General features: G+C 40.5%; 1 protein-coding gene across 1 annotated transcript in view; it reads right to left on the minus strand.

Moving 5' to 3' along the window:
- Positions 1-1,053: 1,053 nt before the first annotated feature.
- Positions 1,054-19,537, minus strand: part of clmna (calmin a) — a 72,781-nt gene continuing 54,297 nt past the window's right edge. Inside the window, exons 7-13 of the mRNA XM_050062210.1 lie at positions 18,949-19,142; positions 18,492-18,574; positions 16,219-18,378; positions 10,380-10,558; positions 7,817-7,907; positions 7,646-7,707; positions 1,054-5,313 (exon numbers count right to left, since the gene is read on the minus strand). Of these exons, the coding sequence (XP_049918167.1) occupies positions 5,190-5,313; positions 7,646-7,707; positions 7,817-7,907; positions 10,380-10,558; positions 16,219-18,378; positions 18,492-18,574; positions 18,949-19,142 (2,893 nt within the window). The 3' untranslated portion in view covers positions 1,054-5,189. The remainder of the gene's footprint in view (positions 5,314-7,645; positions 7,708-7,816; positions 7,908-10,379; positions 10,559-16,218; positions 18,379-18,491; positions 18,575-18,948; positions 19,143-19,537) is intronic.

The raw sequence follows: 19,537 nt of genomic DNA on the forward strand, positions 1-19,537 counted from the left end.
TCTCAAACCTTAACTGGCTTGTTGACAGTCATCATTAGAAAAGGCTGGAGAAGGCTACAAGAAGACAGCAAAGTGTTTTCAGGTAGCCGTTTCGTCGGTTCATAATGTAATTAACAGGAACTGTGGAGGTCAAGCTGAGGCCTGGAAGACAAAGAAAACTAGAGAGCTGCTTGTAGGATTGTTAGAAAGGCAAATCAGAACCCCCCATCTGACCGCAAAAGACCTGCAGGAAGATTTAGCAGGCTTTCGAGGGGTGGGACACTGTTCTGCTGTGCAGTGACACGTGTACAAATACTGTATGACAATCATGGAAGAGTCATCAGAAGAAAACCTTTCCTGTGTCCTCACCAAAAAATTCTAGTGTCAGAAGTTTGCAAAGGAACATCTAAACTAGTCTGATTCTTTTTGGAAACAAGTCCTGTGAACTGATGAAGTTAAAATAGACATTTTTGGACTCAATGAGCAAAGGTATGTTTGGAGGAAAAAGGGTGCAGAATTTCATGAAAAGAACATCTGTCCAACTGTTAAACACTGGAGTGGATCGATCACCAGCATGCAAGATGGTCTACGAATCTCACAGAACTAGATGCCTTTTGCAGAAAGAATGGGCAAACAGTCCCCAAACAAGAACTGAAAGACTGAGCTGGCTACAAAAGCGTTTAGAAGCTGTGATAAGGGGGTGCTACTAAGTACTGACAATGCAGGGTGCCCAAACTTTTGTTTCAGGCCCTTTTTCTTTTTTTGTTATTTTGAAACCATAAAAAATTTAAATAAAAATAATAAAATAATCTTGCTTAAAATATTGAAATCAGGTCATCTTTTACTTGCTTAGCTATACACAGGAAATTTTGACAAGGGGTGCCCAAACGTTTGCATGCAACTGTAACTGTAAGTTCCACTGTAAGCGTAGATTAAGCCTTGCCCTAACTCAGACCTAATTCTTATCTAAATCCTAAACCTATAAAAAATGTTGAATTGTTTTTCATTCTTACCTAATGCACAGTATGTCAATTTTAACCTTAACTCTAAATTTGTAAAGACCATGGCATCTGTTGTTTTTTTTAAAAACTGGGATCATGAGATGATTGTAATCATCATGTTTTGATCTCAACATAGCCAGGTTTGACAGAGGAACATATCTCACAATCACCAGCTTTGTTTTGTCACCATCCAAATGATACATGAATATGTTTTAATTTTAGCATGACTAATTACAGCTGCAGATACAACTGAAAACTAAACTAGCCCTTGGTTGAAGTGACGACTGACTAAAATTCCTGTCAAACAAAGATGTGTCCTGTTTCCACACTAAATACCAAGTATGTAGTCTATCCAGCTGAATCAATGTGCAGACTGAGCCCAGCTGATGTTTACAAGCCTGTCCCCTAGACAGTACATTTATAAAGTAATTTGCAGACGTGTGGACTCGAGTCACATGACTTGGACTTGAGTAAGACTTGAGTCACAAATTTGATGACTTAACAAAGTCAAAAATGACTTGCAATCAACTCAGACTCTAATACCAATGACCAAGTACTTGAGCCTTTGACTTGAAAATACTTAATACCTTCCCCCAAACCCACAGATTAAAAAGTGTTTTTTTTTTTTTTTAAAGTGTGCTGCAAATCAATTATTTTCCCTTCATTTCCTGAACCGACTAACATTAACACCATTAATTCCCAGCAAGTCAACATTTAATTCCCAACATCCACTTTGTTTGAACCTATCCGACAGCATCCAGTCAAGTTGCAGGAGAGAACCATTAAAAACTAACAAAATAATACCAAAGATAATTTCATTCGGGTACAAAAACAATACGATGGTCAACGAAAAAGTAATTGCGAAATGTGCAGGCCAAAAATTACAGATGGAGACGCAGCAACTTCCAACCAACTTGTTTTGACACTAAACACAAATTAAAAAAGCATTCATGATTTTTGTAAATTGAATATATCATTAGTTGGTTAATATTATGGCATTATGGTGAAGAGCACATTATGACTTGTTTAGGACTCAAAACACAAAATTTAGAACTTGAGACATGACTTGGGACTTGCCTGTCTTAACAAGGGACTTGACTGTGGACTTGCCTGCATTGATTTGGGTCTTGACTTGGGACTTGAATACAAAGACTTGATACTTAACACCCTGACACACCAAGCCAACAGTTGGCAGTTGGTCAGTGTTGGGCAGTAGGTTAGCATCTGTCGCCCTGGTCTTTGCAGTGTGCCCCACAGCGTGGGCACTGGTCAGCCCCTGTTGGCTTTCCGGCCGATTAAGCAAGGTGATTTGACATCGGAGATGGCAGAGCCTGTTGGTTAAGGAAATCACTCTGATTGGCAGGTCAGCTCGGTGGACAAACGGAAGTGAAAAACGCAAACTGACAACTACAGTCAAGGGGCAGGAGATCGAAACAAACTTGTTTAGCTATTCAGCAGAAACAGTTAATAATTATTTGTTATTGTTCCATAGTGCACCGTAAACATCCTTTGTTTTTTCACTATCATTTTGTGTTGTTGATGTGCTAACTGGCTATATAGCATCTTGAATTCATCTCATCTGTCTTCCAGTTTCCCTCTTTTGATGACGAATATAGACTTCCACTGCCTGCTGCTATGGTAAGTTATTTCCTCTCACGCTGGTGCAGTATGTGCATGCTATTGGGCTGTTGGCTGTAGTTTTGCCATGTGTTCAAGTAAAAATTTTGCGCCGAGACACAGGCAACATGGGTCGACAAAACAGTCAGCCTTTGTTGCCACTAGTTCTTTGATGTTGGTTTGGTGTGTGTGGGCCTTTACTTGTGACTTGCAAAACAATGACTTGGTTCCACCTCTGCTAATTTGTGGAAGCAAATATATTTTGAAGCTCTTCCAATGTTTTTACTGTTTCTATTGTCATTCACTGTTTATAGAGGCAAAGCCAAAGACATCTTTCCATATCATGGACATTAAAATTTCTAACTAAATTGAAATGTAATGCTGTCCAGCTACCATTTTCAGCAGTTTTGAAAAGTCCATACTCAAAGTGTCAGCAAATCTCTCAGTGTATTGCATTCGTTGTTCTACTAAGTACTTTTAATTTGAAGGTACTTGACAGTGGTATTCCAAAAATTCATGGACGTTTGTTGGTGCACATATTGCATAATTTTCCAACAGTGCAAAAGTACACAGACTTTTTATATTGTTCTGGTAAAACATATACTAGGACAACAGTTAGTAAATAGTATGGAATTGGGACACAGCTCTAGTTCTCACAAGGATAAAGGTACAAAAACACACACACACACACACACACACACACACACACACACACACACACACACACACTTTGAGATGTGATTATAATGCAGTGTGCTATAGGGCTGACCCACTTTGTACTGAGCTGGAATGAATGCTTTTTGCTGCCCCACAGTCAGTGGGTGGAGGAGCTGTATTTGTATCCAGAGTTAACAGAGACCTGGTCAGCTGGTGTGGAAGAATGATCAAATGAAGGATGCTTGCTTTGTCATAGTGCTTCATTGCAGACATTGTTCAAAAATAACATGTAGAAAGATATTTCATTGTAAAGCATTCTCTTTCCATGGACAAGCTCAAGCATAGCTCAATCACATAAAACATTTCTTTGTCATAAAACTTTTTAAAAATCCATTAGGAGCCATAAAATATTACAAATACATATTCTGCCTCAACTATTATACAATATAGAGCTGGGGTGAGTAGAGTTATACTAGACTTTGTATGTGTTAAAAACATCTCCATTACTGAGCTTATGGTGAGCTGTGTACTTTCTGTATGAGCACTTCCACCACTATCTTTGGCAGTTTTTATTATTTTCCAAAAGTGCAACAGATCAAAATTCCCCTTCATTCATACTGATGAGTTATCTTTACAATAGTACAGGTATATATGCTCAAAAAGCCCGGCTGTATCATATATATTCTTATTTTCATTTTCCTGCTTCAGCTCCACTATCTCCAGTTTTTATTATCAGCCTAAAGTACTTTTACTTTTAACATCTTCATCTTGGTTAAATGGCTATTCAGATAAATCCATAGTATATATGTCTATCTACAAATCACAGAGTGCTGTACAGTCATATTGTCTTACAATGTCAGCTCTGTCGGCTTTGCACAGCAATAAACCACTAGCTTCTACACTTCTGTCGTGTCTTTAAAACGGGAGCAGAGCTCCAACAGGATATCAGGGCCATGGTCAGGAGATTTTCAGAATAAAACTGGAATATTTTCAGAAACATGGCAATGTTACAAGAGGAAAATAGTAATACTGAAGAAAAGTTATGTTCCACAAATAAAGCTATTATTTCATGAGTAAATAGTTAATGTATGCAGAATAAAGTTAAAACTTTTTAAGAAAAAAGTCTTAGTATTAAAGTATAAAGTTGTAGTTTACTAATAAATTGACATATTATGAGAATGTGTCTTGATTTAACAAGGAAGTTATTTCTTGTAATATTATGACTTTTCCTCAGAACTGTATTTCCATAACACTGATTTTTTTCTCAATACAGAATGACTTTATTCTAAATATGTGTCACTTTTCTACAAGTACACCTAACTTGTAATGAAACAAGGTTTTTCCTTGTTTACGACTTAACTCTCAAAATATTATTACTTTTTTCTCAAAATCTCACAACTTTATTGTTAACATTTTATGTTGTAATATTGTGACATTTTTCATTTACTACTTTATTTTCCTAACACATTTTTTTCCCTCAAAATAATGACTCTATATAACATTATGACTTTAGACTTGGAACATTATGACTTTTGATCTTGTAAAATTACTATTTTATTGTCTTGATATCATATTTTCTTTTCAAAGTATTATAATGTTTTATTTCAAATCTCAGACTTCATTTTTTCCCCAGCAGTGACCCTGACACACTGTTGTACAGATTACTTCAAGCCACATCAAAAGCTAAAAAGCAAAAACCTAAGAAAGCTCTAGTAGTTTGAAATAAACATGTTTTAAATGCCTTCACTTGATCTGGAGTACAGTCAGTGTGATGCAGAAAGAAGAGTGGCAGTTGAGCTGTATGTGTGTGTTTGTGTACATGTTTGGTGATGGTGCATCAAAGTATATATATCTGACAAAATTCTGTTTTTTTTCTTGTAACTATGTTTGTATGTGTGTGTGTGTGTGTGTTTGTGTAAGAGAGAAAGTGTGTGTTCAGTGGTTGAGGTTCAGCAGCAGGCTGGGCAGTGTCTTCAGGTCCATCTGTGGCAGCAGCCAGAAACAGTACAGCAGCAGCCACAGCAGCAACAGCAGATACAGCTCCGAGTTCTCATTCCACCTACACACACACACACACACACACAGGGAGGAAGAGAGAGGAGATGGTTGAATAAGGTCAGCAGAGACACAAAACATAAAGATAATGGTTGCAAGCAGCAGTACAGCAACCAGGTTTTACAGCCCCTCCAGGACGTTGCCATGTTGTGATAGTATCAATGAATGCAAATTCAACCAATCTCTTTTTTTGTCCGGTTACCACACGTTCTCCACAGATTTGACCAACCATCATAATTTCCCATAAGTTTTACTAATCATAGCAGTCTCCCGCGTAACGTCACCAAACTCACTTCCTTTTTTCTGGTTGTGTAGATGTAGGCATGTGTGACACAAACGTCTAATTCATACACAAAAAATACTATTGAGGACTGTAAAAGGCAATTCCCTGATGGAATGTTGGAGATATGGGCCATAGAGATGTCTGCCTTCTCTCCAATATAATGGAACTGGATGGCACTTGGCTTGTGGTGCTCAAAGCGGCAAAAAACATTTAAAAAAAAAAAAAAATCAACAGCAACATTTCTTTCCAGAAATCATGGACGATTCAAGAATGTTGGTTTTGGCTTGTAAGCAAATAAAAGCAAAAGAAGGATCCACATCCATGTGAGGAGGTGAGATGTCTGTTAGAGGCATTTTACTGTTTGGGTAAACCTATTGGAAGCATCATGCCGCTCCAGTGTGTGATTTTAGACAGCGTGCTGGCATCCCAGAAGCAAAAGAGGCGTGAGGGGTGTGTCATCACAGTCTCAGTGTCTAGAGTGACATGTAACGTATGTGTCAGAAGCACTTTATAAACAATAAAAATGGCTTTAACATGGCAATAACAATCATTTACTGTCCCTGTTATATGACAGCTAATCTCGTCCTCTGCTTGGAGGTTAAGGAGCTCCTGGACCTCACTGTTTTCCCAGCTTGTGGACATTTTCATTTGCTATTCTTCCTCATTGAATTAGCTGCTAACTGATGCTAGCTGCTTTTTAAAATAGGTGGGTCACATCCATCCCATCCGCGGTCCTTCCCTGCCGACTAGCAAAGGCACTTTGGCACCCCTGTGAGTACTGCCGTTAGCATCAAGCTGGCAAAGACGATTAATTCTTCATAGGGGAGAAGACTTGGGTAGACAAACATACCAAAAAATTCACAAACAGCGGTTGGGCCTTAACTGCATAACTGCAGAGGGTACCAGCTTCATTTGAAACAGACTACATTTGACACAGGCCTTTATCTTTCATTCCCGCTCTATTTTTTCTATTTTTACTTTTAATCTGCTTCTGTTTGCCCTGTTAAATTTAATGCATCACGCCGTCGTTTCAAACTCGACACTTCCTGTATCCATTTAAAATGTAATGCTCCTTATCATTTTGGTTGAGAGAATCCCTTTAAATTCAAGGCTTTTATTGTGAAACATTTGCAGGAACTTGTAGTGGAGAATTTAGTAATTTGCACAGTTTTCATGCAGTACCGCAAATGTAGCTCCTGCCATCTTGTGGCGCTTTTTACGTTACTACACAAACAGTTTGGCTGGGACGTGAACAGCCACAGTAACTGAAATAATGATAATGATGATAGTAATGACAATAAAAAAATAGCACAAGAATACTACATAAGTAATCCAATAACATCACACACGTAATGTAAAGACGACTAGCGATATTAGGTCGTGGACCAGCATGTAGTCGATCATGTCTGTCAGCCAAGTCACGGCAAGATTTTATGATTCCATAAATGCCAATCTGACATAGTTACTGTCAGAACCACCAAACATGTTGTGTAGTCTGAATCTGGCGTTACAAAGATGTTGTTCCGGCACTGTTACTACTTCCACTGCCTGCTTAAAGGCGATCTACTCTTATGTGATTGTATCTTTTATACAGAGGAGTCAGTGTAAAATGGGCTTTAATGTACTGAATATGAGAAGCATCTCCTTATGGACCTATCCTGTGGACATACAGACAAATATCTGCTCACAGCTGCTTAAGCAACATTTATACTAAGCTCCAGAGATGGAGGACTCGAGTTCCACAACTTGACTCGAGTCAGACTTGAGTCGCAAATTTGAAGACTTGATACTCACTTGACTAATACTGATAAAAGACTCTTAACTGACTTAAACTCAGTATTCATTACTTTATACTTGACTTGGTGTTGAGATAGATGACTCAAAATGACTTGTTTTTTTAAATGAAATATTTGCAATTTTCTATATATTGAGAAGTTTTCTTTTTGAAACAGGAATTGGGTGATTTCCAGTTCAATGCACACTAGAGAAATGTAGTAGTTGTGAAAGCCTGTTGTAGTGTACTAACTAAAATCAAGGGGGGAAAAGTTCTTACCAAAAATCAGAGTCAGCATTGTCAGCGTCTCTGGTTGCTGCAGTCATAGCTGTCTGATTGTCCTGTAAAAAAACATACAAGGCAAACACTCTCAGTGTACAGTATCAGGGAGAACATGTATCCAAGCATAGCAATAACTCCACTGAGAAGGAAATGAAGTGTCAAACCAACCATGGACTGAGTGAAGCGAGCCCCCTTTCTGTGGCGGAGAACTGGAGGGATCTGGTTTTCATCCTGTCTGCTGGAACTTTTACTGTCACACCTGAAGAGACAAAATCCATTAGTTTAGGTCTCAGCATGAGCAAACAGGCCCAGGAAATACAGCAGTGAAAGCCATGATGAATATTTTAAGATGTCTGGACATTTACCAAATTTTAAGAGTAGCAAATCAACTAAAAAAAGCTGCTTTTCCATTTTTGGCCACAGAGCTCCACAACAAGCTGAAATTAACACGCGTTGGACATATTGTGACTATATAAAGTTCATATGGCCAACATCCAGCAGACAGACCAACATAAGTATTCATGTAGAGCTACAGTATGTGTCTAGTAAGTGCATTATTGACTCTTTTAGCTCTATTTTGGTTTCCACCAACTCCTGAGGGAAATATCTGTCTCTTTAGACAGGGTTCACACACATTTTTACGAATTAATTTTCAAAACTTTTCCATAATATTTTACCCCATTTTCATGACTTTTTTTATGTACTTTAAAATAGGTAGACCAATATTAACCACTTCTCAGGAGTTTGCAGATAAGTAAACCTGCTCGCGCTTGCTAACTTTGCTTGCTTGGTCGACATGACAGCTGCCAACTGAAGATCTTACTGATGTCAACGATATGTGTTTGGATTATAGTTTTGACAAATTTGTTTGCATTTAATTCTTGTTAAACAAATGTTTTATAGACATGTCTGATAATTGGTTTGCGACTGTGCCTGAACCTGAGCGTTCGCCATACCTTAGAAAGTTAAGGTTGATCGGCATCATGTTCTGTCAGTCTTCCCGTGCCCAAGTGGATAAATGACTCAACACGGAGGTTAGATATGGTCTAAGTGTTTCACATGATAATTGTGACACATCGACAGTCATGCAGGACAATACTAGATTTTCAAGTAGTAATACAAAGAACTTATTTTGCAAAACGTTAACTATGTTTCGAATTTTTATGAACATATTTTAAACAACAATGTATATTTGAATTTTTTTTATTTTATTTTTTATAAACATACATTTTAGTTTCCATGTAGTTATTCGTTTGTTATTGCTCAATAGCTCTTGAATTATAATTGTAACAAGGGCTAAAAAGGAAGTTGATATATAATGCCTCATTAAATTTTTCTCAAAAAGGATACAGATAAATGTTTGTCTATATGTGCATCTTCATAGACATGTATGTTGACATGGACTTGTATGCCTACAAAAGAATGTCAGTGTTATTTTTATTAGTTTTATTTAGAGAGTTTGTGAACCCATCGATGACAATAAAGAGAGAAAATAAAACTTAAGTTATGCTAAAATTTTGTTTTCCACATTAGGTGAAATGCCTGCATCCTCATGCACTCATCATTTCCTCTGAATCCCCTCTGTGTTGGTACACAATTTGACTCCCGCATTGAAAAAGACTCAAGGCCCTGTCTAAACAATCTATAGTGCATGGTCTAAAGTGCATGGCACAAGTACATTTGGGATGTGTCCAACCACTTATGCTAGTTAAATGCGGATAATCTGGGCGCTGAGTAAGGTGCAAGGGGCAGAGGGGTTGTATTTATTCCATCAAATTATCATTGGTGTATTTGGGTGTAACATCAATTCAACCAATCAGTCACCTCCCATTCCCTTTAAAAGCCAGGTGAGCCTACATTAGACACACTGCTATTTACATGGAGGATTTGGCAAATCGAAGAAGCAAGCGATATTCTGCTGAGAGTAATGTGGTACGAGCAGTAATGTTACAGCAGCAAATATCACGTAAATTTAAGCAAGAAATTTAAAACTGTAGCTATAAACTTGACAGTGGAAACAGAGCTAAACTTTTAGCTTCTGAAATAATGAAATTACGCTGCTCCTCATGTGTAAATGTGTTCAATCCCCGGCTCCTCCAGTTCGCATGTCAAAGTATCCTTAATAAGATACTACACCCCAAATTGCTTCCCACGGCTGTTGTGTGTGTGTGTGTGTGTGTGTGTGTGTGTGTGTGTGTGTGTGTGTGGTTACTGAGTAGCAGGTGGCACCATGCATGGTAGCCTCGGCCATCAGTGTCTGAATGGGTGAATGTGACACTTTGAATAATCATAAGACTAGAAAAGCACTATACAAGTGCAGTCCACTTACCATTACTATATACAGAGACTATGACAGAATGTAAATAAATTGAACAGCTATTACCGAGAAAAAAGCTGAAAAATCTTGGGTCTGATATATGAAAGTCTGAAGGGTTATAACTACTGCTGAACGAACTTGTACTTCTCTGGTATTAATTAATTCAACCACATTTATAAGTGTACCCTCATCTCCTCTCTTCATGCCACAGTCTCTCAACCCTCATAAGGCCTGTCTTCATTCCCATCACCAGCCTACATACATAACTTTGTTCAGTACATTTAAGGAGATATCTGAGCAAAGTGAGAGAGTGCAGGTCAGAACAGTCCCATCCATTGCCATAACACTACTTTCCCCCAGGGTCCACTGTGTTTCTCAGTGTACCAGGGAGCTGACTAAGAATAGAAAGCCTACCTCACAGGCTCTGTGTTTTCCCTGGCAGAGCCTGAGATATGTTGCTCAGCCCCACTGAGATCACGGTCGTCTGCCGGAGCATCAGCACCCCAGAGTCCTTCTATCTTCTTTCCAGGCAACAAACAGTGTTCCTGGGATTTAGATGCTTTGTCTGTCTCCAGGTTGGTCTTACTGATCACCTAATAAGAGCGAGACACAGAAAGAGACACATTTTTCAGCAGCTTAGTAACATACAGGAGAGAGACATTTCAACAACGACCGGCCAAACTGCCACAATTATCTATGGTGTATCTCTAAACCACATCTCAGAATATTGACGAAATGTAATGTGGATATTCATGGTCCCCGGAGGATGAATCTTAATTCTTTAGTGGCACCACCTCCAGACCAACACTTCTTAAAGTTGTAGAAGGAAATATTTTATTCTAATGGGCAGATTAATATGGTTACTGAGCACATTCATGCTCTGTAAAGAACAAACCCTTTCTATTTTGGGCACTCTATGAGTTTTCTTGTAGAGCCCCTCGCAGGCATAAATGTCGGTGCAAGACATTATCAGAACATTTTACTTTACTCAAGCAAGGGAATTCAAGGATGTCAGGGTGTTGTTCACAAGTGAAGGTAAAATGCATTGTGGGATGGATAGGCGCTTTGGTGCAGCGTCTGTAGTGCTGCCGACGCTGCGCTGGACCGCTGTGGTGAAGTGGGAGCTGAGCCGGAAGGTGAAGCTTTCAATTTACTGGTCCATGTACGTCCCAGCCCTCACCTATGGTCATGAGCTTTGGGTAGAGACCAAAGGAATGAGATTGCGTTGGGTGGCTGGGCTCAGCCTTAAGGTGGATTTATACTTGTGCGCCACACTATGCAGAGCCTACGCTGTAGCCCATGCATACGGCCTACGCTGTTGTGAGCATTTATACTTGTGCCGTGGTGTGTCTGTGTCACTCTGCAGTTACACCTACAAAACACTAGTCGGCAGTGGAGTTTCTGTGAAGTGCTGTAAAGTTTAGTTGATTCAAAACACACCCACAACACTCATTAAACATGGCTTAATAGAGACAAATTGGCCTCACTTTAACTGGCAGCATTTACAGACAAAGCACTTGTCTTTTGCTGGACACATTTTCCCCACAAATACAACATGCTGATGTTTTTAGCACCAGCCTATGGCATTTTACATTGTATAAATTAGCTTAGTGGCTAAAGGACTTTTCCTCTACTGATATGAAGACTTAAAAAGACTCCTGTTAGAGGTGTTGCTGGCATGTGCCACTGGTGGGATGCCCCAGTGTAGACCCTGAACACACTGGATTTGAGATTACATATCTCATCTGGCCTGGCCTGCTGCCCCCACAACCCCGCCGCGCATAAGCAGATGAAAATGAATGGATGGATGAATTTTACTTTATCTCATTCATGCTTCCCAGATGACGAACCTTTGTGTCTACAATGACCTCCTAGCTGTTGCCATTTCAGTGCAGTTTTAGTTAATAAAAACTTAATAGTATCGTTTTGGTCACCTAAAAAACACTTGTTTAGCATTTTCTTGTTCTGAAAGATCTTCTAAGAAGTCAGATGTTCAGTTTTTTTGTTCAGTTTTTGGGTTATAATGGGTGATAATTCAATATTAGCCTATTGCTTATCATATCTGAAATTTCTGCAATTCACATGTCACATAATGCCAAGTAAAATCTGTACAACAATCTATCACAGTGTGACATCTTGTGACGGAGCATTTATTTGTTAAAAATTATTTAATTTGAATTTAGTGAAATACGGAAAAAACATTGGACTCAAATGGCTTTAACAGGAGTGTAAATCATTTTCTCTGATTCTGATAATTACCATATATGTAGCTAGTGCTTATAACTGGCAGTTGAAGTTTTCAGGCAGTATTCACTGTTGGTGCTACTCTGAATTTTCAGTTTTTTATATTAATAATTTTTTAAAACAGAGAACATTAGTATGAGTACATCACACTGACTGGCCTCGAAGTGCATCTGTGGAACAGAATGACTGGATGATTAATGTCAGCAGGTCATCTGGTCAGTAGGTGAGATACTGTAGAGGTGTGAAATGTCACATTGCTTCACGTTCCTGTTTGGGCAGTTGGACCATCTCACACACAATGCACACACAGACACACAGACACACACACAACGCACGCACAGACACACACACAACGCCACACACAGGCACACTGAAGGCAATGTTTTGTAAAATACCTACTACCACTACTATCTACTTTACACTGAAAGAAAAACACAGCAAAGCTGTCCAGAGGAATAAGACGTGTGTTAATTTAACTTTGATTTACTCCATGAGGCCATTTATCAAGTACAAGTAAAACTGCAAAACATTCACTCCTTCCAGCTTTTCAAATGTGAAAATTTACTGCTTTTCTCTATTTTATGTTAATGTTCATTGAAACTGTGTAGGGCTTGGATTTTTGTTTTGACAGAATAAGCTACGAGAATCTTTGACACTTGTATATATTAAATGAGCTATACAAAAAAAACCAGTACATCAATCTAAAGTAGAAACAATCTTAATGCATGCGGTTTCTGTTTTTCAAACTGAGGTAACACTAAACTGAAATAGGTTCACATGCTAATAGGGCTGATGTATGGTATTCACTTTCTTAGTTTAGTGTTGTCTCATGCTAATTAGCACAAAACACAACCCAGCTGGCAACAGATATTAATAAGACATCAAAAGGATGTTGAATTCTTGCACTGGACAGATAGTAAATTTTGGTTTGAATGCTAAGAGAGTTGACAATATTATAAATGTCTAATGATGTTAGAATTTCATGCTATGTGGACGTTAATATTCTGACGTTTTGCTGACATTGGGTTTTGTTCTCCATACCTTACGACTAAATGTCAGTATTCTACATCAAAATAAAGTTGCCTATGGGCATTTGGAAGACACTGAATTTTGGTTACTTAAAAACACAACTTGAAACTCACAAAATATCAATGTCAAATGTCGTCATTATCCCACATCAAACTTATGACATTAAACACTGACAACATCCAATTTTGGTCAACTGATGTTACAACCTAAATTCAACAAAATATCAATGTCCAACGATGTTGGTGGCCACAGCTGGGAGTATGGACCCCTAAAAATAAGATTTTTTAAAAAGTAGGGGCTCCATAGCTTAGACAGAATGTAATTAGTTTTGCATACATCTCGTCATAAATCAAAGTACTGAATAAATTACCATTTTGATCTGATGACGGTGCTAGATGAAAAGTCACCGTAGTTATTACAATTTATCCAGTGGGTAACATAAATATATGTACCAAATTTCATGACAATCAATATAAAGTCATTGAGAGGTTTGCTCACAACCAATAATTTAGACTATCTGTAAGAGATTTTCATAGCAATCTGTTTCTTACCACAGGCCTTAAAGTGAAAAATTTTCCTGAGCCTGAAACCTGAAACCAACGCTACTTAGCTCTCTCTCTCTGCTCTATCGGTAGACTACTGCATCCACCTGTTGCACAAACAGCGGAGGCACACGCATGAAAAATAATTTTCACATGCGTGAAACTTTTTTGTACGCTTGCAAAGCACAGCCTGCTGGGATGTTTCTGTGTATCTACTGGCACCAGAAGGGCTCTTTAGGACTAAGTACATACAGTACATGTGTGCACAGTATGAGCAGGTGAAATGTCTGTCTAGCTTACATATGAGGTGTCTCAAGATTTAGGAACATACAATTTAATTGAACATAATAAAAGTAAAAAGTCACTTGACATGCTGCTGTGGTTTATGAAGAGATAAGACGGAGCCCTCTCCTCTCCTCTTAGATACGTTACTTTACTCACAAGTGTGTGAACTGACCTGGATATGAAGCATTGGTAGCGCCAAATAGTAACGGTTAAAGCGCTAAGACGGGGAACGCAGCGGTCATATTTCAGCAGCGGCGGTGCACCGCTGCTAGTTGGGGAAACACTGCACGGCATGCTGTTTTCTCTCACACCACGTTTACACATAGCCGGGTATTTAGAGAAATGAATATTTCCCCCCCTCCGTTTTCAATAATAACATCATGCACACAACATCGTTTTCAAAAATGTTGTCATTTACATGAACCGTCGAGCGCCGTCATAACTATGCCAAACCTATGGGCGGCAGTGTAGGGAGAAGGATGAAGCCATGCAAGCCAATCAGAATCCTCAGAATCGACAACAACAACAACAACAACAACGAATAAGACGCGCGACTTCCTGTTCCTTTCAAAACAGTAAACATGGCGAGAGTTTCGTTTGTGTGGACTGACAGTGAAGTGGAGCTACTCCTAAATGTCGCTTTAAACGCCGGATTTCCACTGGATGCGTGTCCGTTGTGGAACGGCAGCGCTGGTTATCCACTGCGTGCTCCACCGTCCGTCAATACCCACCAGCTGCGTTTGCTGTGCGGAGCGGTGCAGCTCCGCCGGAAGACATCTGGGTGCACCTCCATGATTAATATCTCCTCGTCCATGGTGTCAACGGGGTGAAATGACATCTGAAAACCTCTGACCTGTTGACTTCAGGCCTGCCTCCGCCCATTATGTAGTTTTCAAGGTGTAGTGCGGGGAAATATGATCCGCCGTGAACACTGTGTATTTTATTTTGAAAATTAACCGGATGTTTTATTGTGTTTCTGTGCACGACTTCCTGCCCCGCACGATCTGCTCTGTGCTGAATTACTGCGTTGTGCTCCAGCGTCAGGCAAAAATAGAAGTCCTGCGTATCTGTTGCTCCGGAGTGCCGGAGCTGAGACGGAGCCGGAACGCAGCACAGCCGCAGCCGGTGGAAACACACACATTGACTAGAATTGAATCCTATCGGCTCCGCTGCCGTGCCGGAGCGGAGACGCAACCGACACGCATCTGGTGGAAAAAGGCCGTAAACAAAGCGTTTGCACAAACGGAAAAATGAGTACCACCTTAACAGCATCCGTGATCAGTAGCCAAACAAAGTGTAAACATAGGTCGCTCACATGACGTCAAGCATTTGCTGGCGTATGCTGTGACTCAGAACCTAAAACCCCGTTTCACACAGTTTAGACGGCAACACATAAACGGCGTTTTCAGAAATCTCCACTTTGGCCGGAGTTTTTACAAATGATCGTTTTCCGTGAAAAAAACTCCATTTGCGTGTAAACAAGAGGCCAAACCGCATGAAAATATGTGCATTTTTCCTACGTGTAAACGGGGTATCAGTGTCCGATAGCTGGTGGTCAAGCTAACACAAGCTAATCATTCAAACGCAGTTCAATTGTCCATTTCTGTTGCACATTCACCCACACTCATTTGGATATCGGGCTGTGATGGACACCTAAACAACATGTGCTTGGAAGTAGTGTGTGTTGAAACCCTGTCCGAGTGTGTGTGTGTGTGTGTGTGTGTGTGTGCATGCTGTTTTTAGACCCTCCCCACTCAGCTCTTATTGGCCAGCTGAGTTTGATAACACTATTGGTGGAACCCATGTGCTTCGCTGAAAATCAGAAGATGATTCGTTAAATGCTAACTTATGCCAAGTTGTTGCCACAAAAAAAAAAAAATACTAGAAATGTCTGTCAAGCCGGAAATCCGGCGCCACGCCGCAGTACTTTAAGCCCTGCTTACCATATAGGTAAGAAATTCCAGTCTGGTTCACAATGGTGGAACGTCCGACTGACCAACCAACATGCCATCCCTAAAGCCTAGCACAGCACAAAACTCACCTATAAATAGCCAAAAACTACACAGAAACTAAATTGAGAATTGTTACAAAGCTGACTGGAAACTGAAATGGTTTGATTGTTCTGAGGCACTGCTCAATAAACTCACATTTACCTTGTCATTTGAATTCAGTCCATTCCTGAAGTCTTCATCCAACGGGATGAGTGGTTGGTCAGGTTGAATCTCTGAAGCTGGTGCTGGCTGGAGAGCAGATACACTCAAAACTGAAGGCCAACTCTGCATTTCAGTGTCAGGTGGCTCTGCAAACATGGGCTCCTCTTTGTCAGGGTAGAACAGATCCATGGGTTCAACAGGGTCACCAACTAGATCCTCTGAGGCAGAATTCTGATCAAAGTCTGTATAAAACAAGTCCATGTCTCTAGACATACTACATAAAATCCCTGTTGTGCCATTGGGTTTCGAGTTGTCAGAAAAGGTGCCACCCAGTTTGTCCAGGTGTCCATCTGGTTGATCATTTGAGTCTATTTCCTGCTCAGTATTGACAGGTTGAGATTTAGCATCCGCAGAAGAAGTCTGAGGAGGCAAGTCCGTCCCAGTCTTACTTGTCTGAGAGTCGTGGTGAGCAGACTTACATTCCTGTTTGGCTCCATTTATTTCCATGTTATCGCTTCTGTCTGGCCCACATATGTCTGCATTTGATGATCTGCTGATACCATGTTCATCTAAATGTCCACTTTCTGTCGGTTCAACATTTTCTGATACCAAGCAGGAAGAAATCTCAACAGAGGTTTTGTCAACGTTGTCATTGGAGTCACAGCTCACTTCATGTAGGTTTTGAGGGCTGCTGACATCTGTGTCAGTTCCCACTGCCTGATGTACCTCATCATCCCCAGCATGGGCTTGTCTTTCTGGGTCACACAACCCCTCTCTGTCCTGCTTTTCTGGCTCACTGGAAATAGAGATCAGAGGAATATTTGTGCTTGTGCTCGGGTCCAGATTTGTTTTTGAAACTCTGTCTTGGTTGTTTGGATGTGTGTTTGCTAATGTCTCTGAACTAAAGCTTTCTTGATGATCTAGGTCGTCTCTTAGAACTCCTTCACTTGCTTCATCTTTCTTTTCACCCTTTTTCTTTAAAATCTCTGACTCCTCTCTTGACTCCCCTCTTCTGTCCCCTGACAAAGAATGTTTTTTCTGACATTCAGTTTCCACTTTAAACTCAGTGTTATTTCTCTTGTTCTGACTTTCAGTTTGACCATTATTATTTCCTTCGTGGTCCTGTGCATCCCCAATTAAGTCCACAGCTTTCTTTAAACCTTCCGGTTCTTTGTAAGTGCTCTCTTCAACACTGGTTCCATTGGGTTGGGATTGGTTAGATTTGTCAGCTTCAAGGAGATTTTCAACACCAGAGTTGGTCTGATCTTTTGCATCACACAGTCCTACAGAAGGTTCTGGCTTTCTGCTCTGACTTGTATCCTTTTGTTTAGAGTCTACGTCTTTTGTATTCTCAGCTTTGCTTTGATCAGGTGCCTTTCCTAGGTCTATGTCCTGGTTGTTCTTCTCGAGGTTTGTCTCTTTCTCTTTTACTACTTCCACTTGCTTTTTCTCAGAATGCCCTTGGATTCTCTCCTGGGTGCTCTCCAATGAGCTCAGTGAGTAAATCCCTTCATCAATATATGACTCAGTAATCGACTGCTCATCCGGGGCTCTATCCTCTGTGGATGGAACAAACCCTTCATCAAAAGCTGTGACCTCCACAGGGGTGGCACGATACACGTCCCAGGCTGTTCCACTGTCACACAAAGAACTGTCACTTCGGCTTTCACAAAACTTCTCTGGCATCCCCCCAAAGTCACTGTCCACCCAGGAGTCCGGTGAGCTGATTGCTGAGTCGCCAATTAGTGACTCAGTGTTTACAGACTCGGGCGCTGATGAGCCTGTGGGCAAGTTAGTGTAAGACAGCTGTGGGGAAGTGGAGGCTGAGCTGGTTAGCACCTCACTGGCAGAGTCTTTGGGCTCTTCAGCCACACTACTGGAAATGTCTTCCACGTGGGGGGGATCTGCTAAGAAGTCCTCACTGGACCACGAGCGTTTTGCGGCCGGCCTGACTCGGGGTGACATGGCGCTCCTGTCTTCCGACACAGAGGAAATTAAGATTTTGGGTGGGGGGTGGGCAGAGGCTCTCTGGAACATGTAGGACCTCTCCTTCACCCTGCCTCGGTGAGCGCCATTTCTGATGTGGTTGGAGTCACTGTCTCGGAAGTTGAGTCGGCCCATGGAGATACTTCGTTCAATCAGCTGGCAGGGCTCCCCCGGCTAGAAAACAAACAAAGAAGTTGGCAGAAATCCATCTGTGGTCACATTCTGAGATTTATGTTTTGCCTAAATCTAATGTCAGACACATCCTCCATGCAAGAAATCATTCTTACCTCCTCTATGCCAGGAAAGTGCTCCAGGAACTGTGACACATAAGTCATTATGGATTGCTCATCTGGTGCATTGATGGTCACATCTGGGCATGGGAAGATAAAGAACAAATACTACAGTTGCATTTTACAAAAAGACACCCGTGTTAATTTGGCTTTCTCCTTGCAGATATGGCTCACTCTTAAACATAAAAGTGATGGCATTTTTATACATACATGTCTGAATAAAACCATGTGTCACCTTTGTGTAAAATGCACATCTGGTTTTGCCTTTTTATATTTTTAAGCAGATGTCTAATACAAGCCATTTCAAGCCAACTGCAAATCCTTGAAAGGCCTCTTGAGGCTGGCTACAAAAGTGAGTCAATGCCCATGATAAAATGCCCAACTTTACAGCAAAAATAAACATGTTTGCAGCCTGGTACAAAATGATCTGTAAAAATATCTATTTTCTTGTTACCCTCAGGCTCCAGTAGGCGTGGGATACCCAGGCTGTAGTGGGCTATCCTAAAGGCGTCCTCCAAATTCTCCTTGGCAGTCCTCAGCAGTGCCTTCCTCATGTCCACCAGGCTGGGGTCAATGGACTTAATGACAGCAAGGAAGGCCAGACCACTTGTCCAGCTCTTCCCAAAGTCCTGCACTGCCACACCATACCTAGAATGGGACATATTCAGTGGTCAGGGTCTGTCTAGAAAGATGACAAAACAAATTCTTCTTCGTCCAAATTAGCTCTGGTTCTTGATGCGGTTCCATGCAGGATTCTTGGAACCTTGTTGCCATCTAGTGAACCAGACCGTGTTTCCACCAGTTTTGCACAGAACCATTGTAATTAAAGATGTGTTATCGACGGAGGGTGTTGCACAATGCAATTACATTGATAACCTGCTAACTTTTGTTCTGTTACTGCAGATATTTGTTTTTATTCACCAAAAAAAGCATGAACTATTAATGAGACCACTGCGCGCCCTTTTTTGTCTGACGATTTCTCACAAGGCTTCTCCATTATTGCCTTCTCCATCCTCTCTTTCGAACTGGTAGAATGTGGCATG

This window comes from Epinephelus moara, chromosome 14, assembly GCF_006386435.1.
Source record: "Epinephelus moara isolate mb chromosome 14, YSFRI_EMoa_1.0, whole genome shotgun sequence".
Taxonomy (NCBI): domain Eukaryota; kingdom Metazoa; phylum Chordata; class Actinopteri; order Perciformes; family Serranidae; genus Epinephelus; species Epinephelus moara.